Here is an 18,103-nt window from a genome sequence, read left to right on the forward strand (position 1 = left end):
GGGATCCCAGTTCTCCTTTTTTCATAATCCCCGTCAGACATGTGCTATAACTTTGTTTAAGCACATAGCCATCCCACTTCAATAAACTTCATAAACCAAATCAATTCCAAGGTTTTTTTTTGCAAGTGAAGATAATGAGGTTTTGTTACCTACTGTCCAATAAAAATAATAAAATCAAATTACAAACATGGGAAATTATCTTCAGCAAGCTCGGGGAGAGAGGTCTCAAGCGCAAAAAGAAAGGCAAAGACAGTTACAGTTACATACTTGTTAATCTTAAAGGTGTAAGAGTCAAACCTGAGTCCTAGCTGATGACCTCTTATCCCTTTTGCATGGGAGTTATGAAGCTCCAAGAATCTTGGAGTTCTTGGTGAATCAATGTTGTTGTTCCAAGTTGCTTTTCATTGGCTACTTTCTCAGCTTGAGGGAGATTGCAGGCAAGAGAGAGAGCTTCCAAAATCCTTGCTGTTATCAATGCACTTTGCTTTCTCTCTGCTTCTTTGGTTAAAACAAGTGACTGAAATATGGCTCATTTGCATATTATGGGTGTAGTTGCACAGTCTTTTACAAACCATTCTCTCCGTGGGCAAGCTTTCATATCTCAATATATGAAGTTATGCAAGTATGAGTAAAACAGGTAATGTCAGTGACATGACGTGTCTTTGAGTTTCAGTGTCTTTGATGCAAATGTTAATTTCAAGGCAGCCAGTTTTACATACTCCATGTGAGTTACCTGGGTTCGTCAGGTGGTCTCTGCAGCCATTTTAGGTCAGCAGTGTCCTTTTTAATATCATTTCTAATCCATTAAAATCTCTGGGATTATAGTCAGATAATGAAAATTGAAACAAAAACAGAAAATTGCTGGAAAAGCTCAGCAGATCTGGCAGCATCTGTGAAGAAAAATCAGAATTAACGTTTTGTGTCTAGTGACCCTTCATCAGAGTTCTGAGTTTTTCCAACATTTTCTGTTTTTCTTTCTGTTTACAGTATCTGCAGTTCCTTAAGTTTCTGATGAAAGTTAAATATTGGTAGTCTGTTTTGTTACAATTGTAACGAAGATCTGAAATTGAAAACTAGAGTCCTTTGCCGGGTCTATGAAAATATCATATGTTGTCGTAAAAACTTTTCTGGTCCACTTATGTCCTTTTAGGGAAGGAAATCGCCATCTGAACCTAGTCTGACTTACACGTGACTCTAGACACAAAAATGCGTTTGAATATTAATTGTCTTTGAAATTTTCTAGCAAGCCACTTGGTTCAAGGGCAGTTAGAGATGGGAAACAAATGCTGGACTTGACAGTGATGCTCAGGTCTCATGAAAGAATGAAGCAAATAACTGTGGTCAGGAGACATTGAGGTCACAAAACAATTTTGTTTAACTTCAGGCATTTGCCACAGAGAGGGATGGAACCATTGTTTCTTGAAGGCAGTTGATGATAGAGATCCAAAACTATGTTGTTGGAGGAAATTCATCTTCATTTGATTCTGGATGTTGGCAAGCAGTCTGATGATTTTTAGGACTGCTGGATCAGTCAAGTGTGATGGTGGTGAAATAGAATGGAGGGTGTCATAAGCATTCATATGGGAATTTGTGATGTCTTCAGTTGTTGTGACAAAGGATGAGGAATAGGAGGATATCAGAAATCAGGGCATGGGAGAGGGAAGAGAAACCGATGAAACTGGAACCAGACAAGTGTTACCTCATCCAGTTGGGCAACATTAATGCCTCATAAAACTGACAATCTCAGTTTTGAAAATTTCAATTGACCTAGCCCCAACAGTTTTTGAAAGAAAGAGTTACATATTTCCACTACCTTTTGTGTGACAAAGTGCTTCTCAACATCACCCTTGAACAGTTTAGCTCCAGTATTATGCTCTGGACTACATTGCTGAGGAAATGTTTCCTTTTATCCGCCTTGTCAAATACTTTAGTCACCTTCAGCACTTCAGTTAGCTCATCCATTAATCTTCGATACTCGAGGGAAAACAAACTTCATCTATCTAACCTTTCCCATAGTTAACCGTTTCAGCCCCAGTGTCATTTCAGTAATTCTCTGCTCTAATCCCTCAAAATACAATATATCCTTTTTTGAGATGCAATGTCCAGAACTGAACACAATACTACTGATTCAGTCAAACCAGAGCATGTTATGTACCCTTTTCTATCCCAGTTCAGTTGCGTTGGAGAAACATGCCATTTGCTTTTAAAGTTATGTTTTTTTTGTCCACTAAATTTTATAGATTTCTGTATGCAAATCTTCCAAATCTCTGCCCAGCGACAGTTCCTGGATTCTCACCGTTTAGAAAATACTGTTGCCTTTCTTAGGTGCAAACTAGGAGACCTAGCACTTGAAATCGTCTACTTCAGTTTGTCCCATTCATTTAATCCATTGCAACTTCGCATCTTTCTGCTCCCATCCGAACAAGGTTTAATGTGCCATCCAACGTAATAAATTCAATAAACCTGAATATTTGGTAATCTGTTCCTACATTCAGGTCATTTATAGATATAACGAAAATCTGAGGCTCCACTGCAGATCTCTAGAGGGCAAAATTAGCCAGATTCTACCAAAGGGAATATGTACACAATATGTTTACTCGCTATTTCCTAAGAAATGCTTGCATTTCTTGTAAGATTACCTTCGATTCTGTATGCTTCCAGTTTTATTATTTTTGCATGTTTGATTCATAGAAAAAAAATGTTGAGCCAAAAATTGAAATATTTGGAACTGTGACCAAAGACTTGGTCAGAGATGAGTTTTAAGGTTGGTCTTAAAAGAAGGCAGCTGGAAATGGGAAATATTTAAGGAGGAAATTTCACAGTATTAGTTCTAACTAATTGAAGATATAGCTGCTGATTAATGGATTTTTTACAGCTGAACAATCAGAAAATGGAAAGCATTAAAATAAAATCACTTGAAAATTTGCACGTGACAGATGAAAGACTGGGACACACGTGTGATGAACTTAGAATGTAAGATAGTTTGATCTTTTTCTAAAAGTTTGTTATTCAAAAAATGCTTTAAAATCTAAGAAATGATTTAGCAGTACTACATAATTAATCAGAATTAATTTCCAAGGCCATTTCTGTTCATCAAATTTGATTACTCACATTGCGATTACCAAACTGGTTACATTCAATAGCAAAAGATGTAATATTTTAAGGGCTGCCCAGTTAGAATATAGAGACAGGAAATTTGAAATGTACGTTAATATCATGATTGCCAGCTCTGAAAGCAAGGAATTGGGGTCCACTATGCAGCCTGTTTTTTGGAATTCTATGTTCTATGCGCTAAGGTGAGAGGGCGAACATTTAAAAAAGACCTGAGTGGCAACTTTTTCACACAGAAGGTGGTGTGGGTGTGGAGTGAGCTGTCGGAGGAAGTGGTGGAGGTGGGTATGATTACAACATTTAAAGGGCATCTGAGTGGGTACAAGTGGAAAAAGTTGAGAGGGATGTGGGACAAATGTTGGCAAATGTGACTAGATCAGCTTAAGATAACTTTGCAGCACGGATGAGTTGGACTGAAAGGTCTGTTTGTGTACTGTATAACTCTATGACTCTATGAAGGAGTACAGACTTTAGATTCCCTGACTATTTTGCACAGGCTTAGCATCCTGAAATTGCTGTCACTGCATGCTGGCAGTTTTGATGAAATCACACTTGCCCTCCCTCCCCACTTAGCCGTCCAATGTTTCGCTATACCTTCAGAAAAAGAAAACGAGAGGCTGTCAAGAATAGCATTTAATTCCTGGTAGTCTAATGCTTCAAGCAAAATGGAAATTTGGGGTCGGGTCAATAAATGCTGGTTAGCCAGTTGTACGTGAATCAATAAAAAGAAAATTCATGAGAAATCTGTAATTGCTTAATGTGAGGCATTTCTGCTTTAAATTACATATCACTTGCAGCTCAATGGAAACAACTGTAGGCATTACTTAGTTTTCACATAGAACATGTTCAGTCCAGAAGGTGTACTCAAAATCTTTATGTCCATGATCTTCAGTATTTGTAAATTAAATATTTTATGATCTTGTGCAATTTACACTTTAAGGTATTGGAATCATTTCCATGATTACAAAAAATCTGGGAAGCCGAAGCCAGAACTCTAACCTATAAATGGATCTGTGAGGAATTGATAATCTTAGATAATTCAGTTCAACAAACTAAAGAAAACAGAATTTACGCAATTAGATTGTACAAGGTTTTACTGATACTTTATTCAATAATTTACGTGTACTGATCAGTGTTGGGATTATAGCTTAGGCCTTCCAAGTACACCTGGAGGCTTGGTTTAAAAATTAGGGGTCTCCTGTTTAAAACTGAGATAAGCAGTTTTCTTCATCGGGTCATTTGTCCGTGGATTTTTTGCTCCCCAGACAGCAGTGAAGGCTGGGTGATTTAGCATATTCAATATTGTGTTCGAGAGATTACTGATTGACAACGGAACCCCCAGCTATGGGGGATGGATAGCAAAGTGAGGTTGAAACTGCATTTAGATCGGCATCATATTATCAAACAGTAGAGCAGACACAATGGGGCCAAATGGCCCATTCCAACTCCTGATTCCTATGTTTGTGTATGTCAGCATTTAATTTTGCCTTGATGTAAATTATGCTTTTTGATGAAATAAACAGTTTGCCTTTTAAAAAAGTAAAATATTTACAATGATAGTAACATGTCGCACATGTAGAAAACCTAATGCAAATGACATAGAAATTCCAGCTATGTATTGTCTGTAGAGATATATCTTTGTAGCTGGATGTTTCTTGTTGAACTAATTGTTATAAGTATGTTTGTATATTTATTTAACTCAACTGCCATGTACTACAGCTGGGTGTTGCCAAATAAAGTGCAGTTGTGCAATACATTCATCAATGCCATATTTACAATTTTAACTTTTTAAAATTTTTTTATACTGCTAGAAATGCCCTGAATAATGACACCACACTTGGATGTGGTACAATGCTTCAGTCTCCATGTTGTTACAAAGACAGAGAGTCACTGCAAAGAAAGCAGGAAGGCTTTGCAAGGAGGTGAATAATCTAAGGGAAAGCTAAATACACACATTAGGGAGGATGGAATGCTGATGCGGTTTAATGAAGAAGGCCCAGAGAAGGCTAAGGTGGAACAGAACTTGCAAAGACATGTTAACCTCAGTAGCCTGTTTCCATGCTGTAAATTCTGAACTGAGTCTTTTCTTTCTGACTAGATAATGCAGCTGTTGGTGAAAGGCAACAAGCAGAGAACACAGGAACCCACAGCAGCCAACAAAACCTCCTCTCGGTCTCACGCTGTCCTGCAAGTCACTGTTCGGCAGAAGAGTCGCATCAAAAATATTTTGCAGGAGGTACGAATTGGACGCTTATTCATGATTGACCTTGCAGGATCTGAGAGAGCTTCACAGGTATGTCACGTGTCTGAAATTCACTTGAAAGTTTGTGCTTGTTCTCTGTTGGGAAGTGGGCATTGCTGGCAAGCCCACAATTTCTTACCCATTCCTAATTGCCATTGGCTTTCAAAATCATTCGGGGGGCTGGTAAGAGTTAACCATATAGCTGTGAAGTCAGTCATAGGCCAGATTACCTTCCTTAGAGTGCATACATGAGTTTACAACTATAGAGGCACAGAGTCAAAGACATACATCACGGAAACAGACCCTTTGGTTCAACTCGTCCGCACTGACTGAACTGAACTAGTCCCTTTCACCTGCATTTGGCGCATATCGCACTAAACCTTTCCTATTCATGTACCTGTCCAAATGTCTTTTAAATGTCGTAATTATTCCTGCCTCTACCATTTCCTCTGGCAGCTCCTTTCATACATGCACCACCCTCTGAGTGAAAAAGTTGCTCCTTACGTCCCTTTTAAATCTTTCCCCTCTCACCTTTAAACTTGTGCCCTTGGGAAAAGATCTTTGCTATTCATTTTATCTACACCCTTCATGATTTTATAAACCTGTATAAGGTCACCCCTCAGCCTCTGATGCTCCATGGAAAAAAGTCCCAGTCTATCTTATCAATTATACTCTCATGGTTACTAGTATGGGGAGACTACCTTTTGATCTTAATTGTTTATCAACTGAATTTAAATTCCACCAGATGCTGGGGTTAGTTTTGAACAGGTGTGCTGGCATGAATTACTAGCCCAGTGACATTACTGCTATGCCACTGTTATCCCTGTTTGAACAAATCAGAAATTTATGTAAGTAGCAAATTTGAGAAAATATAAAGCTGATGTGATTATCATAAACTTGCTTTGGGCTTTATTTTGGAACTAAGATGGTATGATGTTTCTCAATAAGCCTGCAGTCAATGGCTATAGGGTGCTGCTGCACAGAAAGTTCTCTGAAATTCTAATTATCCATGCAGAATAATTAGGCAGACATGAAGTGAACAGAACAGAGTTCAGTAAAGGTTAGTCAGTGCTAAATTGAAAAGCAAAAAAAAATGCATTGGTGTTTCAATTCTATAATTCTTAAAAATTCTTACAATTCTTAAAAATCTTTAATTTATATGTGTTATAGAATTGAAACACGTATAAATTAAAGATTTTTAAGACCATTTTAAGACCATTTATGTCATTGGCATGCAACTTGTTAAGGTTAGGGAAGTAAAAATCTAAAAAGCTAATTACTTAAGTGGGGAGTCAGTGCTCTCGAAATGATAATCAAGATCATGCGCTTAGAAAGATATTTTCTCAAAACTCAATGGTGAATTGTTGGTGAATCTGAATCAAGTAATTGGAGTATTTTTAAAGAAACACCACAGAACTGTGGAAGCTGATAATCCAAAACAAAAGCAGAAATTGCTGAAGAAACTCATCAAGTCTGGCAGTATCTGTGGAAAGAAGGCAAACTTAACATTTTGGGCCTATTGACCCTTCTGCAGAACTGATGGTACCTAGGAAAAGGTCGGTGTATATGTTGAAAGTTGTTCACGTGAGGAGAGCAGAGTAAATAAAGCTGGATATGGAGCACAGAGGAAGGGAACAGCTGTTGGGCAGACTAAGGACTGGGTAAAGGTCAGCCTTGGAGAATTAGTAGCTGGGAATGGATTGGTTGTGGTAGCAGACCAAATGCTGGCAAGCCCAGTGTGTGAGGGTTGGGAGAAGGAAATGGAAGAAGGTGCTCAAACCCTTGTATTATTGAACCCAATATTGAGTTTAACATTTCAACATTTTATCAAAACTAATTTATTTACATTTGAAGAAGTTGCTCTGCAGCAAAAAGCTGTGGATATTGGAGGCAAGTTTTTGAGTTCAAATTTCTGGAATCCAGTGCTTTTTTTTTGTTAAAATACGATAGTATTTTGTTTTAAGAATTACTATTTTAAGATGCTCCCTAACACACTGGTCCTATAAGGTTAAGGCTCTTAGTGCTGTCATGAAGATGAATGTTGAATGTAGGTGCAGTAATGGAGATCCACAGCCTTAGTTCTAACTGACACAATAGTGGCAGAAGGGAATTGGGTACACATTGCTCAGACTGGTTCACACCACCATCTATTGGCCGCAGAAAGGAATGTGGCTTTGTTTTAAAGATTTAAAAAATGCTCAATTGTTGATAGCGTCTGTGGAAAGAGAAACAGAAGTCTTTGGAAAGAGAAACAGAAGCTAAAGTTTCAAATCAATTGATCAGAGTTGAGTAAGAAGCAGAACTGGCATTTCTGCTTAATGACTTCTGATCACATTTGTGCTTGTTCTTATTTTGTTGCCTTCCCTTGCAGGGCTGTTACTCTGCAGTTACTGTACCCCTTTTCTGATGAAGGGTCTAGGCCTGAAACGTCAGCTTTTGTGCTCCTAAGATGCTGCTTGGCCTGCTGTGTTCATCCAGCCCCACACTTTGTTATCCTGTTACTCTGCAGGGCAGGATTAACCAGTTTTACAAGTTTTGCTTCCTGAGATGGACTATTCTTAAAAAATGTTTCCCTCACCACCCTGCCAAGAGTGAGTGTGAATTGTGCAGTGTGGACAAGATGGTGGGCCCAAGAATAAGGGCCATAGTGGGTAGCCTGGTTCATGGCTAGTCAATACTTGTAACTAAAAAGTAACAAATACATAGTTCAAATGTGAAGCACTTTAAAACCACTTGCCTGTTAATGTAACACAACTTCCTTTAAAAGGATGATTGCAACCCCATTCAAATAACCTGCGCAGAATTTTCATTCGCAGCAGAACAAATAGCAGAATATCTAGGTCAAGCATTTCAGAAAACTGATGGCTTTGAACTGATAAAAACAAAAACTGCTGATTTTACCTTTTTTCCTCCAAAAAAGATTGTGTTTTACTTGAAACTGGTCAGTAATTTACTGTAAAATTTTCAAACCACTTTGTGCATTTTTCATAGAAATTTTCAACAAATGATTTCAATTCCCTCTGTCACAATTTTGTTGATATTCACCAACATATTCTTAAATAACAATAATTGGACTTCTGTTATTACCGGAGAGGTTTCTTATTTATCTACTAAGTGCTTTGAATGATGAGGGACACATGTATTGAATGTATCCACATTTTATTACAATGACTATGTAATGGTTGCTGTTGAAGGAATACATGGTGTACCATGTGTATCCACTTTTGGATGGAAGAATATGTTACACTGGGCTGCTACAAATGCTGGAACTTCGTCTCAAATGAAAAGCAGACTTTATGGCAAGATAACAGGGCTACCAGAGAGGCAGCAAGAGGCTGGAGGGACGGGAATGTTAGAAACCTAAGAGCTGTATGACCAGTGAGCTTTTATTTTTACCAGACTATACTATCAGTTCAGAATTAGACAGTTAAAGCTGAGTGTAACTCATCCACTAGTACAATGGATCAAAAGTAGTTGGGGAAGCAAAATTACTAAAATGCATAGAGAAGACCTTCTTGATCAGTATATACTAGGCCCAATGATGATCAAAGAAGTGCATGTTTTTCTGTATAGAATAAAGTAAGCCATGATAGTTCAGTGATGGTGCATTTGGGAAAGAGTGATCATATTACCATTAGGTTTAGATTGGCTGTGCAAAAAGATAAAGAATAATGAAACATAAGAATATTTAAGTGAAAGAGATCTAATTTCAGTGTGTTGTAAAGGGATCTGGCCCAGGTGAATTGGAATCACAAATCAATAAGCCAAGCTACAAATGTGGGAATATCGGAGTTGGAAGGCCATGTTGCAGCTGTATAGGACAATGGTTAGGCCACTATTGGAATACTGCGTGCAGTTCTGGTCTCCCTGCTATAGGCAGGATGTTGTGAAACTTGAAAGGGTTCAGAAAGATTTACAAGGACATTACGAGAGTTGGAGTGTTTGAGCTATTGGAAGAGGCAGAATAAACCGGGACTGTTTTCCCTGGGGCATCTGAGACTGAGGGGTGACTGTATAGAAGTTTATAAAATCATGAGGGGCATGAATAGTGTAAATAGACAAAGTATTTTCCCCAGGGTAGGGAAGTTCAAAACTAGAGGGCATAGGTTTAAGGTGAGACAGGGATGATTTAAAAGGGACCTAAGGGGCAACTTTTTCATGCAGAGTGATGCGTGCATAGAATGAATTGCCAGGGAAGTGGGGAGGGTGGTACGATTACAACATTTAAAAGGCATTTGGATGGATGTGTGAGTAGGAAAGGTTTAGAGGGATATGGGCCAAATGCTGGCAAATGAGAGTAGATTTATTTAGGATATTTGGCTGGCATGGATGAGTTGTACTGAAGTTGGCCGCTGTATATCTCAATGACTCTAATCTTCAACGAGGAGATACATTCCCTTAAGGGAAAGGGAAGGATATCCAAAACTAAAATTTCCAGAATACTAAATACGTAGAGATTGAACTGAAACAGAAAAAAGAAGCTGGCTTCTGTTGATGCATATTGATACCTGGCAGATAACAACTAATTATGAATTATAACTTTTCATGGTAGCTAGCTGACTTCTCAGCACTGTTTCATCATAATGTCTGTCCTGTAAGCTCAGTAGATGCTTCTTTTCTAATGGTTGGCTGATGGTTGTTCCTCGGCTGACTACTATATGTTGGCTGTTCCGGGCTGACTGGTTAGAGGTACCAGCATGATACCATGTGAATTGATTGGATTTTCACTATCAGGATGACTCATGGACCATTAAAAATAACGGTTAGGTCCTGATTCTGCAATCATTGACCACATTCCCAAGCTTTCTGATTTTTAGGAGTGCCTTTTACGAGTTTACATCTTGAATCTGTTCTCTGCCAATCTTACCTGACTGGAGACAGACCTGGTCTAATTCTCTAACATTTTCATGGAGTCAGACCAAATTTTTAAAGAGTCGTGCTTCATAGGACCTGAAAAATGTTGTGGATCATGGTCAGCATGAGGGAGGCATTTGAAAGCTGAAAGGTCCTCCTTATGCTCCCAGTCCACTCCCCCTTATCAAGCTCTTGCCCCTTCCTCCAACTCTTGAAACTGCCATACTTAGTTCAGTCTGGTACATCTCTGTGTCCACCTTATCTAAAAATGATGATTATCTGTCACTCTGGGCTCTTTATTTATGTGCGAATATATGGAATAGTGATTACAGCTCTCAAAAACAGTGTTTCTATTCCTCTGTCCTCAAAGTGTCGGTAGCATGTCTTTGATGCCAAGGTTATCATCTTATTAACATATGCATTCCCATATAAATTATTCTCAGTCTTTTATCAATCTCACATCTTATAACATTTCTTCACACCTTAAACCACAGATGCACAAACATAAGCACATTTAATTCTCCACATTACACCTGCAGGATATGTAATTGATTTTAATTTGTGAAAAATTACATGTATAAATTAGACAAAATCTTCAATTGGATTTAATTCAGAGGTTTGTATTGCACCAATCTGCTCTGTGCCTTTGAAGATCCCACTGTTGTAGTCATCAGTTTCACCATAAATTCAATAAATTTATTGTAATTATTTAATTTTTCTGTTTTTTTTTCAGACACAGAACCGTGGAAAACGAATGAAGGAAGGAGCACACATCAACCGGTCACTGTTGGCACTTGGAAACTGTATTAATGCTCTGAGTGAGAGGGGAGGAAATAAATATGTCAATTACCGAGACAGCAAGCTGACACGATTGTTGAAGGTATAAAAGTGTGCATGTGTATCAAGATTAGGATTACCATGTATGCCAATCAACCCTTTTCATTAGCACTCAAGCATTGCATTCATCTTTGCCTGGATAGACCACACTTTGTTGCAGGACATGTGAAATCAAACTGGAACTATTGCTGGTGTTGAAAATAGGTATAATTTTTCATTAAACAATATAGTTTAGCATAAAACTGCAATTTTATTGTTAGTGTTTATGTTATTTAGGTTAATTAGGTTTTCTCTTCAATCAATTTCCATTAACAGGCAAGCACAGGTTTTCCATTATTTTAGTTTATGTCCTTGTTTCCCATGACAGGATTCTTTGGGTGGAAACAGCAGGACTGTGATGATCGCTCACATCAGTCCAGCCAGCCTTTCCTTTGAAGAATCACGGAATACCCTCACTTATGCAGACCGTGCCAAAAACATAAAAACCAGGGTAAGAATCAGGCAATTCTGTCAATACATGCATATACATGATTTGCACCTTTTAAATCTTATAATATATACTTTTTAATAAATTAATAGATAAAGAAGCAAGAAAAATTATGATTTGGAGTCGCTTCAGTGTCAGTTAACTGAATCATATTGCAAATAAAATCATTAATGTCCAGTGTTGCTGAAAAAAGAGACATACTTTTGAAATTTTTTACCTTGCATTCATCAGGACAGACAAAAAAATTAAATTTCAATAGGATCAATAATTTATATTTCAACAGAAACAAGTGCTGATTTTAGGCAAATTGATTGATTGAGGCATGTCAGAGATAATGTACCCGGGAAATATTGTCTCTTATGCTTTTGTTTATTTTAAAATACGTGCAATGTCTGAATACTCATTTTTTTCTCTGCAAAGGAGTGGTCCCTATCTACGAATATAGCTTCTAGCAAGTGTAAGTGAGCCACATTGCAACTCTAACCAATGATCTTAATTTGGTTGTTGGTGTAATGCATTGCACATTTGAGACTGGGCATAGAATTGCATAGCATGGAAACAGACCCATTGGTACCATTCATCCATGCCGATCAGATATTCTAAATCAATCTAGTCCCATTTGCCCATTTCAGTCTAAACCTTTGCTATTCAGGTACCCATCCAGATGCCTTTTGACGGCAGTAATTGTACCCAGCCTCCACCAATTCCTCATTTCATTCAGCACCACCCTCTGCGTGAAGAAGTTACCCTTTAGGTCCCTTTTAAATTTTTCTCCTCTCACCTTAAACCTGTGCTACCTAGTTTTGGACTCCCTTACCCTGGGGAAAAGACCTTCGTTATTCACCCTATTTGTACCCCTCATGATTTTATAAACCTCTAAGATTGTTAAGCAAATGTTATTCAATCCCAGAATCATATCTAAGATTAGACATTATGTTCTGAGATTTTTCATAGAATCTCTACAGCATGGAAACAGGCCCTTCAGCCCAACAAATTCACACCAACCCTCAGAGCATCCCACCCAGAACCATCCCCCTAATGTACACATCCCTGAACACTCTGGGCAATTTAGCATGGCCAATCCACCTAGCCTGTACATCTTTCGACTGTAGGAGGAAATCGGAGCATCTGGAGGAAACCCACGCAGACATGGGGAGAATATACAAACTCCAAACTGAAAGTCACCAGATGATGGAATTGAACACAGGTCCCTGGTGCTGTGAGGCAGCAGAGCTAATCACTGAGCCATCATGTTGCCCTGTTGTGAATAGCTAAAGGGGTGTGTCATTTAATATTATCCTCTAGTCAGTGGTATGTACAGCCTACATATTGACACAGAAATTCATGTACCATATTACCAAGTCAAAAAGATATTCTGCCTGCTGCACAGCTACTCATTGATTTTAAACCTTGTGTTTCCCTCCAACAATAACTAACCTTGTAAATGTATTAGTGATAATGGGAACTGCAGATGCTGGAGAATCCAAGATAATAAAATGTGAGGCTAGATGAACACAGTAGGCCCAGCAGCATCTCAGGAGCACAAAAGCTCTGATGAAGGGTCTAGGCCCGAAACGTCAGCTTTTGTGCTCCTGAGATGCTGCTGGGCCTGCTGTGTTCATCCAGCCTCACATTTTATTATCTTGTAAATGTATTCATTAGCTTTGAATCATCTTTAGCTTTCCTGAGCTAAAGTAGCTCAATTCCTTCTCTTTCACCTTCATTTTTAAATTATTTATTTATTTATTTGTTATTTCTTTCTTTGCTTCCTCCTGTAATTAATAACTGTTTTGATAAAGGCCCAAGTTACACCCAGTTTCTGTATTCCTCCAATTCTTTTTATCTTACAGTAAACTGTTACACTGTTCAAGTGAATTACTGCATGTAAGATGCTAAGTGTATGTGTTGTAAGGAGGTCAGAAGTTCAAGTTTAGAACTGTTGTTCAGTTCATAATTCAGCTACATGTATAAACAACTTTCAGAGAGTTGCACTGTATCTAAGACAAAGATTATGATCTCTTTTCTCCAGTTCAAGTGCATGCCCACTCTTTATGAACAGCTTTTAGCTTGTGGCATCACCAGCAGAAGAACATAAAGTTGAGCAACTTCTGGTATTTAAAAAAAAATTGGCTATTTGTAAAATTTAAAATCAATCTATTCCCAGAGTTCTAGCCTTGACTCTACAGAAAAGGAATTCAATTATCTCTGAAAGGATCAAATCTTTCAGAATAGATACAGATACTGGAATGTTTCCTAGGTTTTTTTTGACATGACTTACTGCAGTTCTTTTCCTCCAACATGATAAAGGCATTATTTCACAAGAACATCAACGCATCATGTTCTTTTCATCACATTCTTTCTTCATATAGAACATTGCGTAAAGAAATGGTAATTCAGAATTAAATGCAAAAAACAACAATTTTATTTTGACCCCAACATTGGGAGAGAGGGAATTTCATATACAAGCTATAGTTGAAACTTCAATCTAGTTTGTCATTACCCATTGAGTAAGGGTAGTTTCGGCATATCCAGTGTCTAATGGGAATCTTTTTTCATGCGCCAGGTAAAACGCAATTTGATGAATGTGTCCTATCACATTGCTCAGTACACCAATATTATCTCCGACTTACGCAGTGAAATTCATCGTTTGAAGAAAAAGATAGACACGCAACGGATACAGCAAACAAAAAACGATAAAACTGACATACGCAATGTGCAAGGTGAGTGACAGGACTGAATAGTGGACAGCATCTTCTGTTGCACAGAAACAGGCACTGAGCCCACTCTCCTGTCGTTTGTCAACTCGCTGTCTCTGCTCATTTGAGAATTCTGTGATATAAGATGTCCTTTAATATTAAACACAATTTGTAAAGTATCATTGAAGCAACTGTCTATCTGTACAAGTTTGTAAATAACTTGTTTGGTAGGTCCAAGACCATTATAGGTTTCATCGAGAGCAGTAACTCTAAATGATGAATTAAGACATGGGCCTATTTTAATTCGGTGGCAATTTTGGACAGGCTACATTTGAGCTTGTGTCAAGTCATGTGAAATTCAATTCTCTAGTGTTATTGGACGATCTTTTCAACTGTTTGCATAGTCTGGAGGCCACCAAGCCGAATCACAGCAGTAGGGGCCTTTATTTTCCTTGTGGGGATGCTGTCTGGCTCCGCAAGAATTTTGTTTTAACGTACCAATGTGTCCAACATGCAAATTAGGAGCAGAATAAGCCGTTCAGCCCTTAAACCTTCCCTGCCATTCAATAGGAACATGGCTGATCTGATTGTGACCCCAACTGCCCCCTGATAAACACCAACTCCCTTGTCAGTCAAGAATATATCTACCTCCGCCTTAAAAATACTCAATGACTCTGCCTCCACTGCTTTCACAGGAACAAAGTTGCAATGCATCAGGGCTGCCTAAGTGAAAACAATTTTCCTTACCTCTGGTTTAAATGGCAGACCTTGTATTTTTAAACTGTGTCCCTAATTCAAGAATCTTCTGTAAAGGGAAACATCCACTCCATATCCACGGTATCAAGTCCTCTCAGAATCTCAAATGCAAGAATAAGATCACCTTTTATTCCTGTAAACACCAATGGACAAAGGACCAACCTGCCCTACCTTTCTCATTTAGCTTGGGCAACATTGGACCAGGCTGACATGGTCTGGTGATATGAATACTTCTGTTATTCTTGGTGGAAAGAGATATCCTGCTTCTTTATCAGTCTATCAACCAGGACTTAAGTCCCTGACCACAAAGGGAGGTGCCAATTTTCCCTTCTCTAATAAGTCAGGAACCTTAAAGGGCAGCCCTGGATTAATAGCATTTGTGTGAATGCACAATGGCCTTTTAAAGAGGGTGATGCCAGTCAGTTCTGTGATATTCTGATGAGTTACTCTGGGAATGGTGGGTGGTAACTTTTGGCAAGAATCGAGTGAGAGAGGCTCCCTAGGGGCAGGCTAATGGACTCAATGAAGTGAATTTGGTAAAAATGGTGCGAGATCTTGTTAAGCCTTGCAGAGAAAAACCTTGCATGAAATTTTATGAAACTGTCGCTTAGCCAAAGAAACGCGATTCACCCTGTAGTACATTTCCTCTGCGTTTCTGTTGACATCTGGGATAGTTTCACTCACACAGAAACAGAATTAGATGAACAGTCTCAACAACTCAATAATTGTCAGTGCTGCATTAAACTTAAAGCTATCACATAAAAAGGAAAGGATTGACATCCTAAAAGTCACAATATTCATTTGGCTCAAGGCAAAGGTTAGCAACAGAAAAAGAGTTGTCATAAAGCTATACAAGCAGCTAAACACATTTTCCACAAACTGGTGAGGACGCAGCTGAACAGTTATATGTTTGTCTCGATCAAAGTCACTATACTTCAAGAAATTCACAGGATGTGAGATGTTTTGAGATGTGCTACCTCAAAAATGCAAATCTTTATGAAATAGAAGTGTTCAGGACTAAATTATCCAATTGACATAGTATTCATTACAATAGCATCGCCTGTTCCTTTGCTGGAACATTTAAAACTGCTATCTCGTTTTTCAGCAAATCGCTCCTCTTTTCAGCCCCTTTTTGCCATTTGCAACCACTCTCCCCTCATTGTGTCTCTTTGCAGCTCCTCTCCCCACTTTGCAAGTCTTCTCCTGCCCCCAAAGCTCTGCCCTCTGATGTCTCACTTGCCTAACCCACAACTCAGCAGAGACCTGACCTCATTTCCTGGTCCCTGGCCTCACCACCATTTGGCACCACTATCTCGAGCCTCAGATACCTCAACTCCTCAAGCTTTGCTTTCTCTGGCTTATAAGCCTTGCTTACTGCTGCCATTCATCATTTCACTACTCCTTTTCATAGTGAACCAATAGCAGCAAATGTGAGTAAGACCCAGCCTAGGATTGGAGGTTCATGTCCTAGCAAATTCTGTCACTGTTTACAGGGACATTTTTTTTCCTCTGGTTGTCTCCCCCAAGTGAATTTTCATGGACATTTTGTAGACTTTCCAGGGTGAATACGTCCCATGCACCAGTGTCCTTCAAGCATTGCTCTGAAACACCTCCTTAAATGTTAAATGTATGCAAATGTACCTGTTCTGATATGTCCCATGACCTAATTTCCCAATTCACTTTAACTAGTCCTGTTTGATGCCTTCATAATTGCTCTTAACTATGTTTAAAACACTTGTCCTAGATCCATTTTTCTCTTACTCAGACTGAATGTGATATTCAATCACATTTTGATCCTTGCTATCCAGCCGTACCTTCTCATTGAGTGGTGATTGATTAACCATGTCTCATTGCACATTCTGAGATCTAGTATAGCCTGTTCTCCATTTGGTTCAAGAATATGCAGGTCTAAGAAACTGTGCGAAAAATGCTCCATGAACTCATGGTCCAGGGTGCCTTTGCTAATCTGATGTCTCCAATCTGAATCACTAGAGGACTAATGCCCTTTTACATTTTTCCTTTTAATGTAGCTGTACAAATCTTACTATCTATTTTTATGTGTCTAGCTGTCTTTCTCTCATACCCAAATTTCTTCCTCCTTCTTAGCCTTGATTAAAGTCATCCATAATTATTAACATTCCTCTATTGCAGTCCCCCAGTATTTCTTTCCAAACATCATTCCAGTGTGGTAACTGTTTAAAGCTTGTATACCATTCACCAAGCAAATCTTAGTTTTACTAGTTCTCTGTCAAACTGATTCTATATCTTGATCTCCAGAGCGAAAATAACCTCTCTCTATTGTACCTTTGCCATAATTAATTAACAGAGTTACACCTACACAATTTCCTAGCTTCATACCTTCACAAATGTCATGTACACAGACAAGTCCCAGACTTTGATTGCTTGTCTCAGTTACCTGCAAATAAGTTGGGTTAAAATCACCTCTATAGAAATAAATTGAATGGTCAAGTGGGGTTCAAAGCACAAACGCATCTGTAATGATCTGAAAGTTTGAGAGTCCATTCACAATATATTATCCAAATGTTGCAAAAGCTTTTATCATCTCTGGATAATTTTTTGCTGCATATGGTATTTTGCTTCATGGATTACATTGTTCCATTCTGAGATGATGTGATCCATATCTATCTTAGTTGGTGGGCTTGTGCACTAGGTGCAGGCAAATTACATCGATTTGCTGATACAAACTTCTGTGGTATGGTTTATAGCATTTGACTAAAATAGTTCTTGGAAGCTTTGTAGTCATAAATTTTGCTGCTTTTGCACACTGTGTCTTGTAAAGGAAAATGTCAGTTTTATTTACTTCGTTCTTTTAGCTGAAGTACAGCTACATTCCTCTCGCTATGACAGACGGGAGATGGAAAGGCTTCGTGAACATCTGATTACTGCCTTTCGAGAACAGATGGACATCCGGCGTAATCTGCTGGAGCTGGACAGCAACAACATGCAAATTCAAGTTGACACATCCAGGCACCTACTAACAATCGCAGAGTAAGTATAATTCGTATTTTCCCAGTAGTCACTGGAAATGTTGGTTCCTGCCAGCTTGCACATTGGTGAACATATGAAAAGGAACAAATAAGTAGAATCAGTAGAGAAGAT

General features: G+C 38.5%; 1 protein-coding gene across 4 annotated transcripts in view; it reads left to right on the top strand.

The window, feature by feature from the left end:
- kif19 (kinesin family member 19) overlaps positions 1–18,103 on the top strand; it is a 202,381-nt gene that overhangs the window by 150,551 nt on the left and 33,727 nt on the right. For all 4 annotated transcript variants that reach the window (XM_048555506.2, XM_059653705.1, XM_048555507.2 and 1 more), the window contains exons 7-11: positions 5,210–5,404; positions 10,941–11,087; positions 11,412–11,534; positions 14,095–14,251; positions 17,818–17,992. In XM_048555506.2, the coding sequence (XP_048411463.1) occupies positions 5,210–5,404; positions 10,941–11,087; positions 11,412–11,534; positions 14,095–14,251; positions 17,818–17,992 (797 nt within the window). The remainder of the gene's footprint in view (positions 1–5,209; positions 5,405–10,940; positions 11,088–11,411; positions 11,535–14,094; positions 14,252–17,817; positions 17,993–18,103) is intronic.

The sequence above is a fragment of the Stegostoma tigrinum genome, chromosome 22, assembly GCF_030684315.1.
Source record: "Stegostoma tigrinum isolate sSteTig4 chromosome 22, sSteTig4.hap1, whole genome shotgun sequence".
Classification (NCBI taxonomy): Eukaryota; Metazoa; Chordata; class Chondrichthyes; order Orectolobiformes; family Stegostomatidae; genus Stegostoma; species Stegostoma tigrinum.